Source organism: Stegastes partitus, unplaced genomic scaffold (genome assembly GCF_000690725.1).
Source record: "Stegastes partitus isolate 25-593 unplaced genomic scaffold, Stegastes_partitus-1.0.2 Scaffold195, whole genome shotgun sequence".
NCBI lineage: Eukaryota > Metazoa > Chordata > Actinopteri > Pomacentridae > Stegastes > Stegastes partitus.
Genome location: NW_007577926.1, coordinates 843974 through 871886, shown reverse-complemented (window position 1 = coordinate 871886; position 27913 = coordinate 843974). Strand labels below are relative to the sequence as shown.

The 27913-nt window shown below is 44.5% G+C and overlaps 1 protein-coding gene across 1 annotated transcript in view; it reads right to left on the bottom strand.

Annotated features, from left to right (window-relative positions):
• LOC103356361 (RNA binding protein fox-1 homolog 3-like) overlaps positions 1-27913 on the bottom strand; it is a 77239-nt gene that overhangs the window by 24567 nt on the left and 24759 nt on the right. The window contains exon 2 of the mRNA XM_008280466.1: positions 7435-7686. Coding sequence (XP_008278688.1) covers positions 7435-7686 — 252 coding nt within the window. The remainder of the gene's footprint in view (positions 1-7434; positions 7687-27913) is intronic.

Below are 27913 nucleotides of genomic sequence, written 5' to 3'. Positions count from 1 at the left end.
AGAGCCAGGAGGAAATTAGCTTAGCTTAGCATTAAAACTGAACGCAGGGCGAAGCAGATAGCCTGGCTCTTTCCAAAGTTAAAAAAAAAAAAAAAAAGCGGCTTCTGTCAGAAAAAAATACTCAAGTGTTTAACCTTTTAGGCCATTTTAAACCATGTGATTACAACTGCATGTACAAATATGAAATAACTTAAGCAAAATGTAACGATGGTAAATATTTAGAAGGGTAAAAATGCTGATATGGGAGGAAGGGCCATGTCTGAGCTGTCCGAGACAGCTTTGGTAAGATTTGCAAGCCCCATGTGTGTCATTTAACCTGCTCAGTAGACACTGTGCATGACACCAGACAGGCTGAACAGAGGTTGTATGAGGTTTTGATGAAAACGTCATGCAGCTGCTGAACACGAGAGGAGAATATAGGTGACTCTGAGACACCGGTGGGCCTATGATGCTTAGTGGAAATGATAAAGAATTGTATTTAGTTTCCCGAATTCTGTGACAACGTTCAGTTGCTGTGGAGACCAGCTCGGTTTGTTTGTACTCTGAATAAGTGCACGAAAAACCTACAAGTAGACCAAAGATCTCTCATTTTCCTTTTCTCAAGTGTGTAGAATAATTGAGCAAATGGCGTAGTATAAAAATCTCTGCTACACTACTAACACCTCTATTGTTGCTTGGTAATTTGTATCTTGTTTTTTTTTTATTCTGTGCACAAACACATATAAAAACAACAATTTGCAGTTATACAGTAAGTGGAGTTGTGTGTTGGCAGTGGGATGCAGAGACTTTCTGCAGGTTGCCAGGTGTGGCACCACTGTAGCTGAAACGTATAATAACAGCTGTAATTACACACCATACATATCTAGCAACTCACTGTAAAGCTGGGACTAGAGCTCACGTGTACTGTGCAGATCAATAAACAAGATCTGCCCAAATAGTTTCAGCTCCAAAAACCACAAATCGGCATTTGACATGTAGTCTTCTGTACAGATAAAAAAAACAAAACAAGATGCTCTCTGTTAATTAGTGAGTTTTAAACATCTTGGTAGGCAGATACTTGAGCTATGGAGAGAGCTGATCATGGTTTAAAGAGACCAGCGCTGACTGATGGTGGGTGACAGGAAGTGAACAGCAAAGCTTCCTCCGGATTTCCTAAGAGGTTTTCCAAATCTGAACAACAGCACTGCACAGCTTCCACATTTGCCTCTGAGAGAACACAGTAATTACTCCCATGACCACAAGAGGTCACTCATCAGGAAAAGATAAAGTTTGTTTTGGGCATTTGAACAAAAACAAATGCTGTGGTTTCTCTGATAGGGGATGGTCTCCGTTTCGCAAAGGCAAGCAAATGAATAAAATGAACAAAAATGAGCTCTGATTTAGTGTGGGTGACTCTGGAAAAAGACTAAATAAAGAAACACAGAGAGAGGAGGGGAGGATGAGAAATGAGGGAGTGGAAGTGGCAGATATTGAGCACAAAAGCTGTTTGAATGTGATATGTAAACTGCAAGGTCTCCTGGGAAGTGCTCTCAGAGCATGGCAAACACACTATACACTGGCTGGGAAGTCACACACACAGGCACAATCTTGTAGTGATACAGACGTGAAAAGAGAGTAGGTTGTTGCCGGAGTACAAACGGTTCAAATGACAGACACACACTCACACGGTGATAACCCTCGCCCTGCTCCGAGGCTGTCACATGGCTGCAGGCCTCTCTTAGTGATACATTTCCCACCATTTAGGAAATGGGGTAGGGATTTATTCATTATAATTCATCATCACAGTATTATCATTATCATCATGATCGTAATGATGATCGCCTTTATTATTCTCATTATCATAATCACAATCTCCACTGTAATGGCCGTCATTTATTTGGTTTTTATGGCCCATTCCGAGATGGTGACATACATTGTTAACAGTGACAGTTGTTTGATTCAAGGTCCCACTTTGTCTCCCCTGCAGCCATCCAGGTAGGGCACGTTGGTGGCAGCTTCCTAAGTCCCGTCCGGGCTTGACGGTGTCCGGACCAGAGGTTAACAAGTGGTAAAGGACACAGGAGCCGGAAAATGCACTAAGCTGGGCGGCCGGCCGGCTGGTAAGGAGTGGATTTGTGACAGAGAGAGACGGGCGGAGGGGTCTTAACTCTGCTGTGTCCTCGCGCGCTGGAGGTTAATAGCCTGAGTAGCCATGTTGGGCCCTGGGGGTGACACATTGCAGACAGATGCTGGGACCGTGGAGGGTGACAAGGTACCAGAGCCCCGCGGGTCAATCTGTTTCATCGGTCACACATGACACTATCGACCTTTAGCGTATGTTGCCAGACTACTGAGCACCGCTGTCCTCCAGCTCTGTCTGTCTGGCTTTTTATCACGGCAGGCGCAGTCGCGTGTTTGCAGACATCCAGATTAACTTTCACTCGGCGCTCAGACAGGCCAGCAGCACGCTGACATCGGGGGCAAATACACATATGGAGAACACAAATACTGAATTGCTGACTCCCAAGCACCGCAGACTGCATACTACTAACTCAATAACTTGGAGTGTCACCGAGATCCGGGGACGGCTGCCTCTGCGCACTGCTCCCGAGGCTCCAACCTGCCTGCCTGGTTGTGAGATGGTGCTGCAGCAGTGGAAAATAATTACCTCCGTATTACCATAGGAGGCCACCTTCAGTGGCACTTTACTGTCCCGACAGCTGCTGTCATGGGGAGGAGGAGGTGGGATGCAAAACACGCCATCGCCGCCAAAGCCAGCAAACCTAAGAGTGAGAGAGCTGTCAACTCCAGCAACTCTCCGGCTTCCTGTTCAGTCATTTCTCTAAAAGACTCCCTTGCTGTTATTTGCAAATCGCCTGCAAAGTGCTCTGCTCAGCACTTTCCCCCTCCTCGCAGAGTGGCATTACAAGAGCATAATTGAAACTATCTGATTGGAATGCTGCCAAGCAGGTAGATTACATCCGATTAAATAGGAGTTGGGGTGGGGGGTGGGGGGGTTCGGAGTCTTCCCTCAGAAGAATTATAATGCCTGAGCTTTAATTCATTATTTTCTTCTTCCGGTCCTCCGCTGTTTGTTTTCTTTTTCGAAAAGAAGCTGCAAATATAACCTTTCCATCACCTGAGAGAGCAGCGAGTGAGTGTGGAGTGCAGGGTCTGCCCCCTCCTCATCTCCCTGATTCATATAAAGTAGCTAAAGGTAGAGGAGCTATTTTGAGCGTTCAGGCTGCAGTAAGTCCCATTCATTTTCTGCATAGACAATGTTAGGCACTTGAAGCACCAATAAAGCACAATGGGCATGAAACTCTTCTTTCCGAGTCGCCAATCCAAGCTGTATTTGAAAATATCTGCTTCTTTGATATAAAAAAGTCACAGGTTCAAGTCTGGATACATAAAGGAGGGGAGTCGGCTACAACTCTCTGCTGAGCCTGAAGTTCAGATTCTGTTTCACTTTTGGAAGAATTACGTAACTGTACTGCAAGATTCTTGCCTCACCTGCACAATTAAAAGACAGTTTGATTTATATCTGAAGCTATAACCTTTTCTGTCCAGAAAACCCACAAAAAACCCCCCAAAAAACAAAGATACAAAGAACGAATTCTAACAAGTGTTGTGTATCTAAACTTGATATGTCTTATTCTCCTGTGCAGTAACAACTATATTGTTTGAAAACTACTAAAAGTAAACCAAGAACCACACTGTTGCACTGGGTGACATGTTTCTTCACTATCAAGGCCAGATGCAGTGTAACTAGAAATTCCTGCTGCTGGAAAATTCTCACTAGAGCAGCAAACGTGCATTAATGTGCAGCTGAAAATAGTCCCAACAATTGCATGGTTTTTCTCCTGATTGCTAAAAACTCCAGCATCCAGCTGTTTTAGGAAATTACCAAGCCTTTTTAAAAAGTCTAAATATGTATCTGTGAGCTGTTTCTTTCTTTCTTTTTTTAGATTTACATCTTGAGTACGAGCATAGAGAGTGGGGAAATCAGAAAGTTTTGAGAAGCGGGCGATCATATTTTTAGTTTTGGTGTTTTCATGGGATTTGTTGACTGTAATGAGAATAGAGAATTACACCCAGTTTATCCTTTAAATGATCCAGGAGAGGTTTTGTGTAAAGGAATATTAAAGATATCTTTGAAAAGGGAATATACAGCGGAGGGAAATGGGCGACTCCTCCCTCTCGCAGATAACACAGTCATCCCCTTTTAATAGTGGCCTACATGCTGCCATCAGCACCGTCTCTGAAAGCTACACCCCGGTGGTGTCTCAATCCCTTAAACACAGCTCATGAGAGATGAGAGAGCGTGTGCACGTGTATGCATGAATGTTTGCATGTGCTCGCCCATGTTTTTCTGCATGCCCTTGTGTGTTCATATGTGTGTGTGTGTCTATGTTATCACAGTCCCCCAGAATACCCTTTGGAAAGTCTTCATGCCGCTGACACGGGCTGTGAAAAATCTGGAATTGAGTGCTGCCCTAACGCCACTGCCTTAATTTGTTATCTGAAAAGAGAATGATTACTCATGAAATTCAACCAAACCTCAGACTATTTGAACTGAGCCAGATAACGAGCTCAGTTTTTTTTTTTTTTTCTCTAGCCGAGCTCCCTGGCAGCCCTCTGCTACCCTCATCTCTAAGGATTTGGAGAAAAGTTGGGGGCTGCCTCTCTTCCTCAAGTCGCCTGCTTTCAAGTCAGCTTGTTTGAACATGGCACAGAGTGAGGTCCCAGAGGTCTGTCTCTGGACAACGCCACCTTCCCAGTATAGAGAAGGGACTGGTAGACACAGACGGAAACAAAGACGAGGAGCGGAGAGAGTCCCCGAGCCTTATTAAAACACACACTCTCTCTCCGTTCTCAGCAGGGAATTCACTCAGAATCCATACGTTTCACTGAATTTTCACTCTCTTGACTCTTTTTAAGTCTTTAAGTCGAGAAGATGTGCAGAGTAAAGCGTCGTCGTGGGGTAGAGGAGCTGAGCGCAGCAGAGTCGAGCCGAGGGAAGGAGGGCGAGGAGGGGGAGAGTCGCAGTGAGTAGCTGATCTGCTCCCTCAATCTGTGTTTCTGCAGGGTGCCCTAATCAAAGGCACCCGGGCCCGTCTGTGGCACCCAGAGCAAACAGGCTGGGTCTGTCATTAAAGCTGGGGAACACAGCGGTGGGCGACACTACACCAGCGGCCCCCGAGGATTAGACTCTCTGTTTACACCCCACTAATCTCATCCCTCTGTCCTCCCTGAGAAAAAGATGGGTGGAAGTGGGGGAGAGCGAGGGGGATGCAGGGAATGAAGATGGAGGAAAAGCGGGGACGGCAGTGAGAGGGGGGGGGAAGAGCATGAAGGAAAAGCAAGGCGAGCTCTCATCTCTCCATGGCCACCATCTCTGGGCTTTCTTCACAGCGGGTGAGCAGATGAAATGAAATCAAATGCGAAATGGAGAGAGAGAGAGAGAGTGAGAGAGAGAGAGGGGGGGGGAGACAGGGAGAGATAGGATAGCGGAGGAGTGGTGTACAGTGTCGGAGGGGGAGGAAGGAGGAGGAGGAGGAGACCGAACCTCCTGCCAAGTCTCTCCTCACTTTAAACTCTCTTGTGTCAGCCATTACTGTAAGTGCAGCACATAACCGTGGAGCGGTTGGAGAGCGTCACACAAATCTTCAAATCAAACATTGCTACATTACAGGCCGATGATAATACACCATCCACTGCTATTGCTCTGCTTGTGCCGTATAAGCACTTTTTTCTGCCGCCAAATATTCATGGCTGTCCGGTAATTGTGAGGCTAGGAAAATGGAGTTATTAACAGTGTTCTTTATGAGTGACCCGGATCCCTCTCGGGAGGGCCGTGGCCTCGCCGTGACCTCTCGCAGCAGGTGTTTTCATGCTAAAGGTCTTTTTTTTTCCCCCCCCCATCTCCGGGAGTATTATCCACCTTTTCAGAGAAGACTCGAAAGTTTGAAGCTAAGTCATTCTCCCTTTTATCTACATCTGCCTTCTTGTGAAGGTAAATCCCAGGTCAAGGAATTTTATGTAAGCGAATCAGTACACAAGAATGAAATGTATAATATATAATTTAGAATTTCACTCACTTACAAGCCTTTGCCAGAGGTTTGTTTTCTACGTGGAGTGCCAACACTTCAAACACATGCACTCTAATGGTGAGGTGAAAAGGAATGAAAACAGGAGTACGATCATGTCCCGGCACAGACGATGATGATGTCTTATGTTTAAAGGAAAATCTTTGAGTGTAGTTACAGATAATTAGATGATTTGACTGAGCAGCAGCTGGGTTTGGCTGCTGGAGAGAAGTGCATCTCTCTTTTTTGCTCCTTGAACTGAGACCAACACGATGAGGGAGGAGGGAAGGGCGTGTCCGCCTTTCAGAAAGCCTGAATCATTCATGTCTACAGCATGTCAAATCTCCTTCACGCAAATAAATAAAACAGCTCAGGTTGACGTGTTTTCTGAGGGAGCCCCAAACGGTTCTTCAGATATGCACTTTCATTTTTTAAGAGCACATTTTCAGTCAGATTCACCTCCATCATCAAGCGCTGAACTTGGCCTGGACATCAAAGTCTGCTGCTGCTCATGAATGTGCAGAGCTGTAACTCTCGCTTTTGACTGAGTCGCACTCTTAACCCTCACCTGGTATTAATAAAGGTCGGGATTTTTTTGTGTTTGTTATGCAGAAAACATCCAAATTACCGAGTGAAAAAGACGAGAGGAAGAAAAACTGAGCTGAAATACGACTTCTATCTCCATCACAACGCCACTTATGTAACTGCAAAATTACCAAATGCATTTTATGTAAACGTAATAGAGCTACAAAATGTTAACAAAGACAATTAAAAATGTAAATATGTTACATTAATGCAGATGGGCCATATTTACATGTTAAATTGTGCATAAGATCATTTTTCTGAAGTCTCTTAATAAATAATCTGTTTACATACCTTGTTTAAGAGCATGTATAATTATAAAATTTACTCTTTATGTGATGTGTAATTAAAGGCCAAACGCAAGAAATAAATCTGATTTTTACCCTCTAAAATACATTTAATGCTGTATGCAAGAGAGCTGGATTTGGGGCAAATTTGTAAATCTATCTTTTCCTTCACTGCACAGAGAGACAATGTTTGACACATGAAGAGGACAGAACGTTCAGACTCTAAGAGTGGCTAAACTCTGCTAACTACTTGGTGAAATAAAAATCAGGGAATCAGGGGAAACAAGTAGCAAAACATGACAACATTTAGTTTCACTGTAAGTCACATGACATTTTGTTACTGCTACAAAAGCAAAGAAGCACAATTTGACAATTACATATTGATAAGCACAGTGATACATTTATAAATAATATTCGAAAAAAATGGTAATATGAATATATTTTACTTGCTGACAGCGTGTTGAGAACAGTGTTTGCAGGTGATGAAGGACACTGACCGGTGCGGTCGTGGTGGCGGTGATGGTGGGCGTGCTGTTGTCAGTGCCGGCCGGCTCGCTGTGCGTCTGTGTGGGCGTGTAGAGGGTCATGGCGTGCTCAGGAACCCGGCTCTGCCCGGTGTAGTCCTGTGTCGGGAGCGGGTGTGGTGCCGCAAACTCTGCGGGGATGCCATTCTGTGGGGGAGGTGGGTACTGGGCTGGGGTGTACGGCTGGGCCATCGCTTCTGGGGGGTTGGTGGCCTCTTGGTTACCCTGCGAGAAACACACAGCGGGAGGCCAACGTTAGAACTGTGCTCGAAATTCCAGCGAAAGTACATTGTTTGACTTGTACAAACAGCATGAAAGATATGCAAGTTCCCTGGTGCGATGTGGAAGCAACCGGGGAGAGTTGTCCTGCAAACCAACTAAGTCAGGAGGAAACAGCCATCATATCACATCTCAGCTCAGATTAGAGGAATCCTTGATCTTCGCTAATGAACACAGTTTATGGTGTAGAGCATGGCTTGCTGTTGGAGGGGCAAGAGTCAGGGGGAATCTCAATTGCACTTGTGGCAAAGCACAAGAGGAAAGATCAATTAATTGATAAAATTTTGATTAGAGCCTTTGATTCCAATGACAGGTCTGTTAAACCAGCAGCTGCTCCGTCTCCGAGCTCCACTTTCACACTTTCGCAGCAACCTGCGTTTCGCTTTTCAAAAACTTTACTTCCATTCACGCTGCCTGCCTTTGTTTCTATCAAGTAAAGCGGCAAAACGATACTCGGGTTTTCTGTCACGTTTTTTGATACCTCTTTGAAATCTAAAATCCACTCAGTTTTAATTTTCAGCGGTACATGGACCTTGGCAAAATAAAACGAGCAAAACTCTGGTTTAAATCAGCAAAAATCTCATCAGAGAGTAAGTGAATGAAGCCACCTCTTTGTACTCAATGGAGGCGCCTTTCCACACTACTCAAAAAAAAAATAAAAAAGTTTGACGATAAACCCCAGCCCCACTCGTACAACTCTGATTTGTCCATATGCCGCCAGAACACTCAGTATGTGGTATCTGCACCACATATGTTTTTTAGTCTCTGCTACTGACTTAAGTGATAGATGGCCCTTTGCAATGAAGCAGTTTCACAGACCCTTTGTCTCGTGTGGATGCTTGAGATGATGAGCTGCAGAAATAATGGACTTTTCTGGCTGGTGCACATTGTTAAACTCAGTAATGGCTGGACTACAGAAGTGCATGCCTTATTGTTGCAAAGCACTAGGCTCTGTGAATTCAGACTAATGAGCAGAACAGTGAGATCAGTGCTGCTGGAGCGAATATCCATCCCAACATTAAAAACACAGAGGGAAAGGTGAGACAATAACACTGAAATCCAATAACACCCCCTGCAAATACCCTCAATCAAATTTAAAGATACAGATCATGCGAGCTCAAAGCATAACTCTTTCGATAAGCGAGGAGGAGGGAAAGGCACACAATAGCAGCCAGAAGTAAGGGTTCATGATTGGAGAAAAACAATAACAGTAAACAGAGAAGTTTCTGTCTCTTCCTTTACAAGCCGGCTGGGGATGGTGAGATAGTAGATAAATGTGTTTTATTCTGCTTGCTTTTCTGGGTTTTTTTTTTTCTTCCTTTTTGCTGCTGTGGTGTTTGGCCTTCTTCTGCGGATTTCCAAAGAAAGCGCTATCTGGGCAAGGAGGAGGCTGTGGTTTTAATGAGAGAGCTGAGCAACACCATGCTGTAAATGTAGTGGAAATAATTCTACTCTGACGTGTTGGCAAACAAACCTCGGCCTAAACTGTGCTCTGCCAATTAAGGAAATGCTCCATTATCTAAATGAAAAAAGAGAGAAGCCTTGAGAGAGGAGAGGGATTGACCAGCCTCCTGCAGCCTGCCAGGCCTCAAGGCTGCTCCTGCTGGAGGACCGGACCCTCACGCCTGCCTGACCTAATCCCCCTCTTCTCCTTTTCATTATACGATATTTCTATCTCCTCTGTCTCTCCCTCAATGCCCCCCCCCGCTCCCCCCTTTCCCTTTTATGCTCATCTCTTCCTCCCTCCTCTCTTTTTATGCAGAAAGTTTTTTAATCTCTACCCCTGTGCTCTACTTTTCCTCTCCCTCCAGTCATGGCATTATATAACACACTTGCATTGCGGGGCATCCTAATTCAAGGAAGCTCTTGATGTTGGCAATTTTCAACTTCTAAGCGCCCATTTTAAAGGAGAATGGGGTTGGTTACCTAAAAAAAGATGCACCTCCTGGTATGACAGCTGAAAGTACTACCAGATCCCGTGTCCTCCTTTTAACCGGCCTGCGCGAGCCGTCAACACGTCAGCGCTCGACAGTCCGGCGGAGAGAGAGAAAGCTCAGCAGCCCGGAAACAAGAAGGTGCTGTGTTTGTACATCAAACACTGCTCATGTCATTAAAGAGATCAAAGCTTCAGTTATGTCTTTTATTTAGTCACTGTCAGGACCGCTGCCCATGGTCCTGATCTGTGTTTTTTAAGAATTTACAGAAGGAGCGTGTTTACCGCTCTTCTGATCATCATCATCACACATCCAGGTTTCAGACTTCAGGACAAACCCTTATCCTTGTTTTTTGGGGGAAACCTCATTATGCTACTTTGATTTAATCCAGGATATGGTGGCACCTTAGGCTGTCAAAAAACACAGACCCCTCATTAGTTTCTCAGTGAGATCCGCATTGGCACAGGAGGCGTCTTGATGCGGGAGGCTGCAGCAATATGCAGGGTCATGCAGCAAAAAAGGTATTACCACAATAAAATGCAATGTCATACTGCAATGAACTGCCCTGGTCAATATAACGCATGCAAACGTATACGACTTTGTGGTACGAACTGTATGTAATGAATACGTTGTGAATGTTCAGACTGATAAAATGATTGTTGCATTGATTTTCAGAGTTGTAACGTTCTCTCTTACAGTATTACAAACAGCAGTTGTGGATGTATTACTTCCTCTGAGCCCCCAAAACATGTCGGTAGGTTTGAAAGACATGTTGTCTTTAAAAAACAACCACATCTGAAAATTTGTTGGGTTTTTTGCTTTCCAACGGTCCTTAAACTACTCATGGGTGACATGCTGCTCAATCACAAAACTTAACCAAATGCAAGCTAAAAATCTTATTTTATCAAAGTCACTTCAGTCTACATGTCTAATTTTTTTTATTTTAAACCAAAAAATAAACTGCTTGACTTAACAACATTCTGTAAAAATCTGTCCAGCGTTAATGACATCTGTGGGCACTTGGAAAAATGTTGTCCATGTCGTTTCCTGTTTTTTTTTTCTATTTTTGTCAAATAAATATTCTCTTTTTTTATGATTTGTGGCGTTATAACTATGTCATACTGCACAAAATACAATTTTAAGTTCTCTACTTCTAGCCATGGTTGTGCTGCTTCCATAGAGGTGCAGGACTTTATAGTACAGTGACAAATTAGTCCACAGCGACTAAAAATGTGACAAGAGCAGGAAACATCCAGAAACTGCTTGGGTCTCAGAGGGTTAAACTAAACTTCCTCGATCATATCCATCTTCTCACTGCTGCCTCCACTGACATGACGTTAGTTTTGGTCTGCCATGTGAACAGATGTTCTCTCTTAATCTACTATTAGCTGATCGATAAAGCAAGAAAAATGATGTACATGCTGAAAAGAAAATTAAAGATAAAAATATTGTTGTTCTTGTCTTCCATTAATAACAATTAAATGCCAATCCAGCAGAGTGGTGCATGAAGCAGTGTCCTGCCAGCCAGAAACCAAATTACGTTTGGCTTAAACTGTTTAGGTAACTAAGTTGGAACGAAAATGACAGAGTGCCTAAAATTTGAAGGGAGCGACGCAAACAGCCAGAAAACTGTAAAATGCAAGAATCATGTCTGCACAGAGCTGGATAAAATGGTTTCTTTGTGTTATAAATGTCATGCTTCAAATATGCTCGCAACATGATAAAATGCATGTAAACAAACATGCTGTGTAGCTGGACTGTGGCATTAATCAGCAGGTGGTGTTGACTGTATTCTCGGCTTATTTTCTGTGGATCCTTCTGGTCCTGGAATAAAACTCCCTAAAAAACATGACATTTTTATTTGAGCGCTTTATTCTGTCTACTGTTTCTGCTGAGCACATTGCAGAGGAGCTTCTGGTTTTAGTTTCTTGTTTGCTACATCCTCTGCGTTTTATTTGACAGTTCCTAAGTTTTTAGGGAAATCTATGGTGTAGTTTACTGTTCTGTTTCTTCCCCCCCGTGCCTCGCTTCTGCATTAGTCATGACATGTTCCACTAAACTTGTTAAACCGTCATCTGCCTTCGAGTGTCCCTCTGTGCTCGGGTCAAAATCTCAATCGCTACAATCACAGGGCACGCAGGCCAGTGTATCTGTGTCAGGTCTGCTGCTATTTGAGCCTTAAACAAGTGCAAAGGACTGAGACGGAGCCAAGTGACACACAAACAGGATAACAGCCTGGAGCTTGGTATCAGAGAAAGAAAACTACTAAAGTGTTGTAGCACCATGTCGCTGCTGTTTCAAAGGGCAGCAAGGCAAAAGCAAGGAGGCGGAGAGTACAGGCCTCATTAGTGAAACACAAAGTAACACTGGCTTTCGTATGATCTTCGCCTTCCTCTGATGTATGTGACAAACGAGTTATTCAACTGGAAATGAACTGGGAGAAGAAAAAAGGCCCATGCAAATCAGGGGAGTTGTGCTCGTCCCAGTGCAACCGCGCGCCCTTTCCGCTGAGGCGAGTCAGCTCCGGCAAACATCCACGGCGCTGTAATGAAAAGCCCTCCATGACAAACCAGTCAGGTACACAGTACATCTCATTCCGCTGAAAAGAGATTGCTGTTCATTATGGCTGCGAACGAGCGCTACGAGTTGTTGTTATATTGGGATCCTGGTGAGTGTTTCTCTACCTGCAGGCCTGTTTATGAGAAAAAAGCAGGTCCCTTTGCGACACTTTAATGCCCCCCTCGCATGGCCTGCAGCCACGAGCCGCCTAAACCTCATCTCCACAGGCACGGCGACGAAGAATAAAGGCAACCGGAGAGAGCAGCCTTTATCGATCTCTTTTCCTTTCCATTCCTCTCTCCCTCTTTCCTTCCATCTCTCCTTTCACCCCTTCTACTCCTATTACTGAAGAGCACAATAAAAAACACTATCTCTAATCTTAAGCACTCTCCTTGTGTAAAATTGGATTGGAAACCCTTACTTAAGGAGATCACTTCAGGAGTGGAGTTTTTGTTTTTACAGTCAGCATCAGGAGCCAAAGAGGTCAGGGAGGCCTCGTGGCAATGCCCACTGCTGAGGCTGCCAGTCTGAAAGAAACTCCCAGCTTACGGTGCTCCGAGAGAGACGGAGACTTTCACTGTTAACCCCAGTGTAGATGGTCAAGGCTATATTCCATCTCAGCAGGTACAACAGCTTGGCCGCTCGCCAGCTATCCGTGATCCTCTTTAGTAGCGCTGGGAGGGACGGTGTTGAGAGGCCAAGAGGAGATGGGCTGTGCAAATACAGGAGCTGTTAGGAGGAACTCATAACGGCAGAGTGCTGCACTGACTCATACGCGCGATGGAGGGTCAAAGAGCAACGCAAAGGCAAAATACGGCAGGCGACTAATTGCGTTGCATTGAATCCGGAGGGAAATCACTCAAATGGGAGCGGGCTGATCAATCTCAGCGATAGGAGCCGTGATGGAGTGGGCAGCTTTATGGCTTCAGCTCAGTCACACGCAGCTCCGATCATTTTTCAGCAAAGGCCTTTTCTGCTTTACATGCTTCCTACTGTATGACACTAATAGTCTAAAGAAGCAAGAAATGTTCCTCCTGACTCTATACATTAAGCAATTCAGATAGATTTATGATCAGCTCTGCAGTGTTTTTGCATAATCCAAACAGCGTGAATGCTTAACATACAGCACCGCTGTCTCATTCCTTCATGGAAAACGTACACAAGCAGCTTGCTTTGTCAGATTACAGATGACATAACATTTTTTAGAGTGAACCTTAAGCTTTTTTTCAGGGCCCGAAAATTGTTCTCGTCTCATCCGAAGGCTCGTGCACCGAGCACTCCTCTCTAGAACAATGCTCATTTGGTTTTAATGACTGGCTGACAGTGACAGAGGCAAACTTGTGACAAATCCCGCAGGGCCGTCACAGCACAAACCCGAACAGAGTTTATTGTGAAAAGTGTAATGCAGCTCAGCGGAGGCCAACGCACGGCAATCAGTTGATGCAACACAAACGAAACACTGAGTGCTTTTCAGCCAGCTGCATGAAAGCCTCTTGTTGTCCCCGGCTCTGCTGCTGATGCTCGGTTAATTGTAGCCCCGCACACAGACAGTCAGGCAGGCAGGCGAAAAGACGGCCTGAGATGATTTCCACAGGCAACTGGCATTCATTTTGTCTTGAAGGCGCATAAATAAAGGCTGTCTAGCCGGGTCCATTTTAATTAGGCGAGCCACATGATCTTACTCCAAGTCTCTCTGTTAACACTCACCAGAGGCTGCAGCATGTGTTAATTACAACCACATGCCACACAGCGGATTCAAGGTGAGACAGAAAAGAGAAACTAAGAAGAGGTAAACAACAACAACAAAAACAAAACACCTTCAGCAGAGTTTCTCATGATGAGGCCCATATTTGGTGCAATGGCTATTCCCCTCCCCCAAGTCAACCAATTACAGCGAGCGCGAGCGAGAGAGTGGGGAGATGAGGAGAAGCAGCCCAATTTAATGCAGATTCACAACACACTCCCACCACTACCAAAAACCCCCGGTCTTCCTCACCACCACAGTAGGTTTATGATTTCAAATAGGCTGGGGAGTGGGTTATTGTTTTGTCTCACATTTCCTCCCCTGCAAACTCCCGTCTTTCCATTTTTCCATCTCATTTGCGGAAAAATCAATTCATGAAAATAAACACTCGGTGTCTTCGCTCTGCGTCCAAGTCAATTTAGATTTTGTGCATGTTTCTGTCGCTCTTTTCTGAGAGGCTTAATCGTTTTCACGTGTCACATATGTTTCATCCCCTCTAACGTGATTTTTCCTCGTTATTGGGAGCACTTATTTGCTCCACGGCCTCGGATGGAGGTATTAGAAGGAGAGTTCATTTTCCTCAATCCCTTGCTGATTTCTTCATTACATTGCAGCGGAGGCACCGCACACGGAGCCTCGTACCGAGATGGGACTGCTCTTAGCGGTGCGACTGCGAGTGTTACTATACCTCAGAGACGCTGGAGCGCCACTTAATAAACAGAGTAGACGGAGGATCACTTTGAACTCCTGTGACATGTAATGAACCTGTCTGTCTCAGCCACAGCGCTGTCTGGGCTCAGGCGCTGCATGGTAAAAAATGCAGATAAATAAATAAATAAACAAAAACACAACCAAATAAGCCTAGAGGCCCCGTGAAAAAGCCATCAGTTACACATGGTTAGACTCATAGCGTTTTGCCAACACCATAAGAGGAGATAATTGTCTGTTTCAGTGCTGTTGCCTCTTTTGTTGCATAACAGATATTTACATCTGGGACTAATTACTCCACACTGGGTGTCAAAATTTGGATTAACTTGTGGGATGCATCCGGTTCGGTGTTCAGACTCATTTATTAGAGAGAGGAGACAGCGTGCTCCTTTGACCTCATCAAAAACACACCAGAGAACTTTTTCATCTACTTCTCCTCTCGGATTTTTTTTTTTTTCTTCTTCTTCTTCCAAAGTTGTCAGAACTAAGAGATATTGACGTACATTCCATTAAAAATCCTCCCAAACTGAACGACTTCTTTGAGATTGCTATTGATCACTAAGATAAAGACCTGAATAAAATGAAAACTGATAACTGAACGGTGGGATGTTCTGTCATTCTGGTCATATAAACCCATAAATCAGTCGTCATGCCAGCGCACTTGGTCCTCAGACTACAGATGAGTCTTTGGAGATCCAACAGGGGATAAAAATGCCAACATTTGTTTTAGAATCAGCTGATTGTCATGTTAATTCAGTCTTCTTTCTCTCTCTTTTTTTTTTTGCATGCGGGGGTTATGATACTGGGGCCAGAGTTCCTCGTGGGGACAAAATGCCATTACTTAAGCATGCAGGAATCTCGACATGACATTCCTTGACCGCTGTGACAATGGCAAACATATGCAAATGAAGGAGAGTGCCACTCTCATTATGACCCTGTCACGGAGACTCTGACGCCTCCCACTGGACCCCAAGCATGTCGGAAAAAGAGAGAAAAGTGAAAAGGAGAGATAAATGGAGAAGAAGGCACAGTAATGACTGAGTTCTGGGAGGAGAACAGGTGTAACATGGCCGCTTATCTCTTCATTCTCTTCGCTCTCTCATGACTCCCTTTGTATTTGCATCTATCGCTCTGGCTTCCATTGGCCTATTTGCCGCGTTGAATCTTTTTTTTTCTTCTTCTTTTTTTTTTTTTTGTCTTCGCTCCGCATTGAAAGGAGGAACAGGTTTACATGGGCGGGATTCTTTGAAGTGAAAATGCCGGTTACTCCCTGCTGTAGCCAAAGCTCATCTAATCAGGGGCTAATTCCAGTTATTAAGATTTGAGAGATAACTTTGATTCATCACAGTCCATCTACCCCGATCGGTTAATCACTGTCGCGCTAAGCTCTTTTTTAGTCATCCTTTTGTTTCCACTCCCTCTGGCACGCAGAGAGGGGGAATAAGAGAGATAGAAGAGAAGGAAAGGGAGAAGATATTAACAATATTAATGACCCGTGATTCTCGTCTCCTTAATGAGAAGGGTTATTAACTGTGATTATCCATGATGAAATGGTGGTAATTCTTGAAAGCTTGAGAAAACTTGTACAATCACTTGTCTGCTGATTTGCTCCTGTGATGTTTAAGAAAGAAAAAAGGTGAGCGTGGTAAGAAAGAGAACTCGGAGGATAAAGAGGCTGGGGCAACCTGGGGAATCGGCGATGCTCGCAGCGGGGAGGCTGGGAGGCAGGCTAAGGCAGCCTGTCTCCAGTCCCAGCACTGCTGCATTTCAGAGAGTTAAAATCTGTCTTCTTCACAGAGATGAATCCAAACTCTGAAGTGCTTCTGCCTTTTAAAGCCCCTGGCGCTGCGTCGCCTCTCCGTCTCTCCTGATTCCTCTTCTGGTGGCTAACGAGTGGGCCAACGCACGCACCCAGTCGCCCATCTGCTGGTTGACACTGCTGAATGGCTGTTTGAACACCTATGCCGCTCTCGCCAGATCCCTGATACAGCATTTCCTCCACTCGGCCCTTTTTTCATTCCAATTATAGGAAGTTGCATGCTTGTGGAGTCCCTGTTGGCTCCATATGATTCCCTCAACGGAGGGAAGGGAGTGGAGGGGATGGGAGGGGGGGGTGCTGTCTGGTGAATCATTGATGTGCAGTCAGACTGTTTCATTGCAGATCTGTGTGTGTGTGTGTGTGTGTGTGTGTGTGTGTGTGTGAGAAGAGGGGGGTTAGCAGCAGACAGATAACAATCCTGAATTATGCATGTCTGTCCCTTGTGAGGAGTTGAGGAGGGGGGTGGTTGGCGACGGGAATGAGCCACACTCCCTTATCCCCCGGGGACAAATTTGGATAGAAAAGAGCTAGGTGGAGAAAAGTCGGGACCACCGTGAGCGCTACCTGACCACTTCAGACGCCTCTCTTTAGCTCGACGAACTTCTCAGACTGTGATGGCTGCCATCTCTCGCAGGCATCTGCAGGAGATCCGCAGGAAATAAGTTCAGGCAGCAGCCCCCGTTACGAGGCCTGTACTGCGGGGTAATAATGCTAACAGGCCAGAGTGGCAGATTTGCCAACTTGTTTGTTAGATATTCTTTTAAAAGCATCTCTGGGAATTTAAGCCTGGGCCATGCGAAACACTATCACCATCCTAAAATTACACTGTATCACAGAAACACCTGCTGGGCCCATTTTAGATAATAATCCAATTTCTACATGCCAGTACAGCTCTCAGACTGGAGAAATTGGATTGTTTGCATTACTGACCTGTGGAGCAAGGCAGTCTGGGAAAAGCAACAGCCTTGAGGCTTTATTAGATGCAGTCGGTCTTTCATAAACAAAACCTTAGTTTTCAAAAAGGTAAAAAAAAAAAATCTACTAAATGTGGGTAAGCCAGCACTTTGTGGACACACTCCATTTATTTTCTCCAATTAAATCTCTTTAATTGGATTGAGGGCTGGCACCTGGTTTACACTCTGTCAACCACGCAATCCACAATAATTGATGCCAGAGTCGGGTGTGTGCACGCGTGGGATGTGTGGTGATGGGGGAGGGATTTAGAGCATGTCTCACTACTCCACAATTTCACTCTGATCAATTTATCAATGGCCCGCCTCGCTGTCCACCAGCGTCCACTGCACTGAGATGGGAAATGCCTTTACACTTTGGTGTGCAGGCCAACATGCAGCCACACACACACACAGACAGAGAAAGGAGAAGGGGGAAGGAGTCAGATCCACTCCGAAGGTAAAGGTAGAAATACAGGAACAATGTTAAAAAAAAAAAAAAAAAAAAACTATGTAAAGCTCATCATCTAGATGAAAATTGCCTGCAAAGTGTATATAACAGTGCTCATTTTGCAGAATAGTGGCTACTTTGAGTGTTTTATTATTCAATTTCTGCTACTGAAGCATTAATTTAAGCATTGTTTAATGCCGTAGCTGTGCGAGGTGGAGCTAATTTAGCTACTTTATCTGCCGTCCGGTAATTAAATCATAAGCCGATGATATGTTTGTATCTAATATCTCGTATCTCACCATTCTGTACTGCTTTCTGAATGTCTTATTAGCGCTCATTATTCCCAAGTTGCTTAATTGTGAAAATTAGTGTACAATCAATACTCATTAACCGAGAGCTGACACACTGTACAGTATATATATATAGATATAAGTTGTTGTTTTTTGTTTTATTTTTACATTGGTCAACCAAAAAAGGAGTTTAAAGTCTAAAGCAAATGATGGGAATAAATTACAAATACGCTTTTTGTGCAGTCCTCTACAAAAAGCATTAATCTGCAGAATAAACACGGCTGTCAAATATGTAGTGCAGCACAAAGTACAATATTTTCCTCTGCAGTGTAATGAATTAGAAGCACAAAGCAGCATAAAATGGAAACATTTGAGTACAGTGCGAGATTATTGTACTTAAGCCCATTACTTGCCGAAATGTACTCAGTTACTTTCCTCCACTGCACACAGCCATAAAGGAAAACACACACACTCTCTCATAAATTGCACATTTCAAAGTTCAAACGCATGCTAATGCTGCAGATTTACATACATAGTTGCGAGCTCTGGTACATATGTGAATATGCACACCTACAGAACTTGGATCCACTCCTGAATGCAAATGCCAGCGCGGAATACAAATGGTGTGCGCCCACATGTGGAAACACGCAGAGATACAAATCCAAGAGATGCATCACAGCACTCTGACAGCACCTTTAAGACACTTTGAGAAACACCCGGCTCCTGAATACCGAGCTCCGCCGCCGTACAAATGGAGAGAGGCAGAGACAGAGCGAGAGGGAGGCCAAGGGAGACCCGACACAGTAAATAAAAATACAATTTCCTCCAGTGACATGCCCATTCTGTTGGAAGCCTGACTCTAATTATTCTAAGCACTTTGAGGGATGGCTTTCCACTGCATTAATCTACACATCCCACTAGCCCATCCACAGTCGATGCACTTTTAACTACCTAAGGACGCCCTGAAACTCTTCCTAAAACCTCAGGAGGAGGAGATTGACTTTGTACAGTGATCGGGTAAAGTGCCTTGCCTGAGTGAATCTTTCTGTAAATCTCGCGGCACAACACCATGCAACAATTTTCATTTTCAATTTCAAACAGCACATTTCCCTCCACCCTCAGCTCCAAAAAAGATCAAATTCGAAGAGGGAATGTACGCGGTGCCGCGCGGCTCAAAATAAGTCGGTGAATTCTCATTACAGGGGCTTGTGCGGTTTGTGTGGTTGTTTTCCTCTGGGCAGGAAAAAGCACTCGTAGCTCATTTGGAACGGAGATGAATCGATAAATCTCCGGGGACCATCAATCAATCAATGGGCTTATCAATACTTGCTGGATGAGACTCCTCCCACCGCGAGAGGCCATCTTTGCTAAGAATATGTCGGGCAAATGGGCTTTTAACATAATAGCTCTGTCCACTTGTGCTGAGTGCAAGATTGATGCCGTGCAATGTTTACATGTTGACACAAGCTGTAATAGTGATACACAGCAGGTCCTATGTTTACATGTAAAATAATCAGCGCACCCAGACACACAGATAGAACTATAATATGAAAGACTGCTCACATTCTGGTCATGTTTATCAAAATCTAAACAAGATCAAACCATCTTTGAAACAGCTCTGCTCTCTGATCGAGCCTGTATATTTGGCTTTGCTGTTGCACTGCAATATCTACTCCTTATAAACATCTGCCCCCATGGCGGAGAGACAGTTAGAGATAGAGAGAGAAAAAAAAAAGATACAAAAATAGAGAGGCGGAAGCAGAGATCTATCTTTCCTAATTAATCACCACTCATTTTAAGTGAAAAAGTTTGTAATAACGGGGATTCCAGCTGCTCTCTTTTCCCCCGAACAGACACCGAGGCCAAACTGCACAGCACATTATGAGCAGAGTGATATTTTGATGTGAACTGTAGGGCAGCGTCTCTCTGTATTCAAGACAAAACGCAGAATAAGGATGAGGCTGTAATAAAAAAAAAGAAGAAAAAAAAGCAGCACTGTTACTGTTAAGAATAAGCCTGCTCATATTTTGTCTTTTTTATTGTGAGCAAATCCCCTGAAAAGACATTAAATTGATCCCGCTAACAAGTATTGTCACACTGCGCCGGGTGACACATGTTCCTTCATTGCCATAAACACACAGACTGTAATTTATTTTCAGATATATTGTCCGACTCACCAGAGCATAAAATATGTATTAATCCGCCGTAGAAAATAGTACCCATCAAATGCACTGTTTCCTCCTGTTTGAATAACGTTTACGGAAAAACCACTGCTTCATAAATTAAACATAAAATCAGCTTTATTCTTTAATAGAGGCTAAGCAAAGCAGATGTGGATTTCTATACGCCTCATATGACACCTCATTCAAATACCTTTCATTAACACTGTGACACTTTACATCTAGTATTCACTAAGCAGGTTACATTTGTTATCAGTGGTAGCAGAAACCTGAGATTTAGAGACATTTCTCCAGCTAAACATAATTCCTCACGCTGGCTGCGAGCGCAAAGTGTTGGCAGGTAAATTAACTTTCCTTCAAGTTACCATCTCCAACCCACGTGCCCTTCAGCAAAACACTTATCCCCTAACTGAGCTGCTCGGTAGCCATCAGCGGAAAATCGAGACTACACTGAGAGTTAACGTGCACGGCTGTGTGAGAGCACTGCAGGGCGATGCCTGAAAAAGAGGTTGCACACTCAGCAAACACGCGTTGAAATAAAAAAAAAAATAAAAAAGAGAGAGAAAAAAAAGGGGGGAAAAAAAGTAATGAATGAATAAACAAGCAGCCGAACAAATAAATAAATAAAGTTGTCATGTTTTTATTCAGAGGGAAATTACTACAGTTGAGGACGGACTGTGAGGAATTTGCTGCTAAAACTAGTGGCTTGCGAACATTGATTTACATTATGTAGAAAGAGGCAGCTGCATTCTTTTTTGTTCAGCCACCTAATCAAGGATTTGAGACTTTGGAAATCAGAAAAGGAGCTGGTTGAAAAAAAGGAAATAATGCTGTCAAATAGAGAGAGAAAAAAGAGCTCTTTGCAGTTCTGCAGCAGTTGAAAGACGCAACAGTGTGGTAATGTAAAAAAGAAAAAAGTGAAATGACATGACGTGCAGCTGAAGGACGATGAAGTGAAAGTGTCCAAACAGACAGCCTGTTATTGTGCTCACGTTAGAATGATGAGTGAGAAGTGTTTTTTTGTAATTTGCCACCTCACTATATTTTGTGTTTTCTTTCTCTGAGCCGCGGTTCTTCTCCTGACAGAGTCTGACTGCCCTGCTATAGACGTGGTGATGGACAAGGTAATATGTGGGTGTTTGGTTTTGCCTACATGTGCATGTTTTAGTCTATAACACTGATGGACGGAGGGTGTCATGTACATGAATGGGTGTTCTCTAATGCTAAACCAGGTGAAAGTGCTCACAGCAAAGTCACACTGCTTCATTCGAAACATTTTGCTCTAAACAAAACGTAATAGTTCAACTGGTAGAGAGTACAAGAAAGTGGACATTTAAAGCAAACGCACTGATTATAAGTGGGCCAAACACTAATGCTATAATGCTGTTTGCATACTGAGAGTCACAACCTGCAGTCGTACCAGGGCCCGTCCAGCATCCATTAATGATGGGAGCACGTGCGAAACACAAGGTTTCAAAGAAGCACATTTACCCCCGCCAAGGCTACACAAGCCTCTCTAATGAGGGAAAATCTCTGCTCTGCGTGTGGATCAACGTACACATGGTGGTAAACAATCAAGATAAGGCATCCTTTAAAAAGAAAAAAAAAAAAAAAACAAATCCTGGATTGACACCAAAAATTAATCACTTAAGTTTTTGGCCCATGTCCCAACTTTCACCAAATTTCCATGAGACACTTCATCCTCCTCACTAACAGCCACCAAATTGGACCAGCCCCCCTCCTTGACAGAGTTAATGATCCGGGGCCCTTATTTATTTAATTGATGCAAGTTTTGTGTCCGGGTCCAACATGCCTGCATCATATCAGACAAGCCTGCCCCGGTGACATCCAGTTGTTATTTAAAGGCCAGAATCAGCTGGATATATTAGTGTAACCTGAGTACACAGACATGTGTGTGTGTGTATGTGTGTGTGTGTGTGTGTGCCGAGGCTCTGAAGACAGTGCTGCTATGTGGCAGCTGACACAATGGAAACAGATTGCCACGGTTGCTCTGCAGCGCTCCATCACATCTCAGCAGAACGGGGGAACGCGAGGCCTAAGGGTCAGCGCGGTGGCTGCCTGCAGATACAAGGCACCGGGCCCGGCCATTACTGTTAGCTAATTGGAGTTTTCCTCGGGGTCAGGCTAGCCATCTGCGGTGCCTTTACCAGCAAAAGACCCCCACTCAAACCAACCCCTGCATCGTTTTTTAACAGTATGTCACCGCTTGACGTGACTCTCTTTCTCTCTTCCCCCCTTTAAGGACAGCAAGATGTGTGTGGGGGGGATTAAGGAAAGAGTGTGATCCTCCTCCACCGCAGCTGGTTAATAGGAAAAGTCTCTGTCTCCTCTGTGCACCATTCATCATGTCAAATGTTAATATCTTTAAAGGTCAGGCTGAGTCATAAAGAAAAAAGAGCCTTGGCTAAACTTTCCCTGGGATTTCCAGAGGTCTAATCACCAATCACCAAATCTGAAGTGTCTCTTTTGATTGGCTTTTGATGGCCTCGTTTCAAAATGAATCATTACACAAAAAAGGGACATTTAGGAGACAACAGCCAGCAAATTTTAACATACTAACTAGGAGGAAATTCTCTTGACAGAATTAACCAGCTTGATAAAAAAAAAAAAAAGAAAAAGAAAAAAGAGAGACGGAAAATGGAGGCTGGAAATATAGGAGGGAAAAAAAAACTGCAGTGGCATGATTTATCCAGCTGACTTCAAGCTGAAAAGCAGCAGGTTGCACAAAAAAAAAGAGCGTAAAAGCTAGATAAAATAGAAGAAAAGGTTGCGGGAAATAAAAGAGAGGCAGAGGAGCTAAAGACTGCTACTGTCTGACAAGTGTCACACTTGCGCTTCGATCCAGCCTTCCTCCTGCGCTAATGACTGTCAACACGACAAGCAGGGCCGTCTGAAGGGGGAGAAAATTACTCGCTGAAAAGCAATTGACTGACCCCCATCATTTCTCAGGGAACCAGTGACCTGTGAATATTTCATTATGGGGAAAGTCGTGAGGCCCATATAAATGGGGGGCGGGGGGGTGTTGATCCGCCGAGCTGTGCTGTCCCTAGCCAGAGAGGGAAACCGGGGGCAGACCTGCCTGTCTTGTAGCCTTTTCACTACTCTACTCCTACAATGCATATTTTAGCCAGAGAAAGGGAAGAAATGAAAGGACTTAGCTACTGTTTGGAGAAAGATTTTTTTTTTTAACCGACCGCAGCGAGAGCTAATGTAGACAGAGGGGAGAGCATCAGGATGAGAGAGGATGCTTCTTTTACCCAAGTCTGAAGAGAGGGGAGGGGATTTAAGGGAAGAAGAAAAAGAAAGCTGAGAAAAAAAAAAAGCTGAAATGTTTTGTAGGTGTGGGTCAAAGCAGGCCATTCTTTTACCCTCTGTGCGACATTCGTCTTACATTGAGAAACATCAGAGGCCTCCGAATCGAGAGGGGCAGGAAGAGAAAGAGAAGACGAGAAAGATGAAAGAAAATCAATCCCTCGGCAAGCCTGATTGATCGGTGGAGTTTTGGACAATTTCATCAGGAGACTCCACTAACCAGAGATGACACGACCCATATTGGAGGGAGAACGCATTGTGGAGATTGATACCCGCATTAGAGGCATCAGGTCGGATAAACGCAGGCTCTGGCAGTAAATACACTGGGCCCGCGTGCCCCCTCAATGACGACTTAATGCCAGAAAAATCCTCACAACCCACACTTTACTTTTCAAACTTTGACTGGACGGGATAATTGAGTCAATTAGGAGCACCTTAATCCGTGGAAAAGATCTTCAAAAGAAAAATATACAGTCAAGGTTTGGGTTTGGTCTTAAGGATATAAATAAAGAGAGCTTGGAGATTGTCTCTGTTTATCCAACGATGGAGGGAAAGAGCAGAAGGATTATATCTGATCTCATTCAGGCACCTCATGTTACATATTAAGTTCTACTCTTGACTGTTTTAGTAAAACTTTAATTCGCTGTTTTTGAGGGAATAACACTGTTTCGTAATTACTTTGTGACAGTTTAAGCATTCGTCAACATTGAAGGAATTTTGTTATGTTCCAGCCGCGCCGTCGCAGGCACCGCGATAATATCAGGAATTAATTTAATTAGATAAGAACAGCAGAATCGAGTATAATATTGTTTCCTGGTCATTCTGACATTTCTCTTTGTTCCCCGTTACTCCAAGACAAGCTTCAAAGATGGGAGGCGAAAGAAAGTCAATAAGCGCATCATGATCCAAACTTCCAGTGAGTCCACCTCAGTGAAAAAAAGCAAGTTCTTTGCTCTTTGCCGTGTATGTCAAACCAATGGAGGGAGGAAATGGACAGGGTGAATGAGGGGGAGGTGCAGAGGGACAGAGGGAATACTGCTGATCGAGCAGATCAGGCAAGAAAGCATGAAATACTACATTACAGAGGGAAAAGGACAAAAGCAGCCACCAGGGCCTGATCATGTAGGCCTGACAGGGAGGCAGGGGGTGGAAGTAATCGAGGGTCACACAGGCCAGATGACTGATCGGGGGACATTGGGCAAAGTGACAATTTTTGCGGATGGTAAATATTTCAACAGTGCTCGGTCGTGCAGTGGAGGTCAAGCAAGCTCCATTTTAAAGCACAATAGACAGACACCTTTAATAAAACATCTCATATAAACACACAAAACAGAGCTGCGCATGGGCCTTTTTCTCACACACACTCACACACACACACACACACACTCACACACACACTCACACACACACTCGCAAACTCACAGTGCTTTTTCTTTCAGTTAATAGTCTAATTTCCTGGTTGCAGCTAGGGGAAGTTGCTTTTACAAAAGGGCTCAAATTCCGGTCTGTGCTCACAAGCAGGTGGGGGACGTGACCATAGCAGCCGGTGACATTTCGCAATCATCTACGATTCACACATTTTAATGTAACAAAAAAGGTCTCCTTTCTTAGCCTCTGTCTCATATCTGGTTCAAAAGCAAAGCCTTAAAGAGTATATCGGATTCTGTTTCTCTAAGTGCTGATGAGCAGAGAAAAAAAAAAAAAACGGAAAGTAAAATTTAAAAAAAAAAATACATTAATTAAAATCTGCCTGGCTTCCAGCTCATCAGACTGGCACCCCTCCAGGTGAGAACTGGAGTGTCTCACTGATATACAACACCAGTGCCGTTGTGACAGTGCACATGGATCTCGTCCATGTATCGCTGGCTGAACATCACTTGCTGCAGCAGCTCCTGCAGACACATCCAACTCAAACCCTTTGTTGACTACCCAGAGTGCCCCTGTTCGCTTTGTCCATCAACACAGGTAGCTAGTCAAAGCGTGGAGACACAAAGGCCGAGTTTGGTCCAGAGGCTTTCTGCTGGGCCACACCCCTGGCTCCTGCAAACTTGGCAGCTGATGTCAGTAGCTGCTGAGTGGGGTTGGAAAAGCGATGTTCTTCTTTTTTCCCCCCATTTTCACTTAGTCCATAATAAGTCTGCTCAAGGGGGTGATGTTGGAGGGGGAAAAACAGGGCTTGTTATAGTGTCGGAGACGGGATTGACCTCTTATTCTCTGTTTTACATTACTGCATGTCTGCAGGAAAGTTGATTAAAGCCTGAGCGGAGATGTGAACTCCTCACCTGCTCTGCCTTTCATCACAGTTGGGGTGGGGAGGTTAGGGTGGGGCCTGATGCCCTGCCTCGCTGTGCTGTGTACGCATCGAGATTATGACCATGAAGGCTGCATTACAGTGCCCTCAAAGGGTAATCAGAAGCTCGGGGTGGGTGGGGATAGGGTGTCCTGGATGTGGGTGGCTGCAAAGAGCCTGGATGGTGGGTGCTCATTTATCAAACACCTCGAGGATAACCTCCCTCCTCTTTCTTTCTCCTCCATCAAAAATGTGCCGTGCATGAAAAAAAGCCTCTCATCCGGCTTTGCTTTGAGCTTGAAACTGTTCTTTCTGGTGCACTGTCCTAGTGGCAAATTAGCAGTTATAATGAGCTGGAATCCAGTCCTCAATGCCACCATTAAAAGGAGCCCTTGGGTCCTAGGTAGACTCTGTGACAAGAGCATCGGTGTGTTAAAGCAGTGAAATGCATACCTTAGACCTCGAGCATGTACTGCGTGAACTCTTGACCCCCCCCCAGCTCCCCTCACTTTGGTCTCCTCTGACACGGTTCCTCAGAGCTGTGTTTCCTGATCCCAGAACCCATTCACCCATTTACCCATTTTGAAACAATAAAATGGTCACAATGACTTCTTGGACCGGATTCAATAGGTACTTCAAGAAAAGGGAAACCTGCTGGGATTGGCTTAAATGATGAAAACTATTGTGCTCAGAAAGAATCAATTGGTGCTTTTCAGTGTAATTCGATTCTATTCACAAAGGGGCTTGGGAGGCAATCTTAAAATGGAAATGCCACTTTGCTTGGAGTGGGTGGGAAAGAGATGAAGAGAAAAGAGGGATAGTTTGCATGGCAAGACACGATCTCCTAAGAACAGTACACCTTTCAATCATGTCAGTGTGTGTCTTGCAAGCCGCTGTAGAGTTTGTGCTGAGCGCAACAAAATTCCACTAAAGTGGGTTATCGTTTTCAGCCAAATAATTACGCCGATGTGGGTGGGATGCACCACACCTCTTTCCTTACATCCACCACAAAGCGGCCTCATGGCAGCTGAAATTTTAAATTGGTCTCTGTTTACATTTTCACAAACCGCAGGCCTTTAAATGCGCAATATTAGAGTAATTTAAAACTCCAGCAAGTTCAGTTGGGACTGCAGATCAGCTCCTGAAAGCGGGGGGAAAAAAAATGCTGCTTTATCTGTTTTCGAATGAACATGAACGCTGCGAGTTCAGGTAGTCACGAGCAGCCAGAGAGCCTTACAGGTTTTCACTGCTGGGGACTATGTTTCATATGGTTGCATAAGATATAAAAATATGACATCCTCAGAATAACAGCATGTTGTTATCTAATAAAGGCAGAGCTGCAAATTGGTACATTTAGCTGCTTTGATAAAAGAAGGCCAGAGGGCAGCGATGGCACAAAACACAAGCAACATTTTTGTTCGTTTTTAATCAAAATTGGCACCTCTTTCCTGGATTAAGGTTTTATAAATTTTTCCTCCGCACCTTGCTGGTGGACAAACTTTACGTTTGGTGAAAATAACTCTGCATGCACAAGTTGATCCTGCCGGAGTGGAGCTATGATGCGGGGGGGGGAATGGAAGAGATGAATGGCAACGCTGAAAGGAAGAGCTAAAAGCCAACTCCCCTCTCCAGCGCCAATCCAGCAGGATGTCGCTTATCTCTCTGGCTGGCAAAGTGCGGTTGAGGCTCCGGTCAGCATCCTTAACCGCTATCTGTCACTCTACCTCCTTCCCTTTCACCCTCACCTGCCTCTCCCTTTGCTGCTCTGGGACCGGCTCAGTTTCAACCTGGCTGTGGTCGGAAACGAACAGGATGAGGTAGACGGAGAGTTGGACTGAGTCTGCAGGCAGGCAGGCAGTGTTGGGCACGCAAGGGGGTGGGGGGTTGTTAACGGCTAACCCACGGGGCTGTTCAG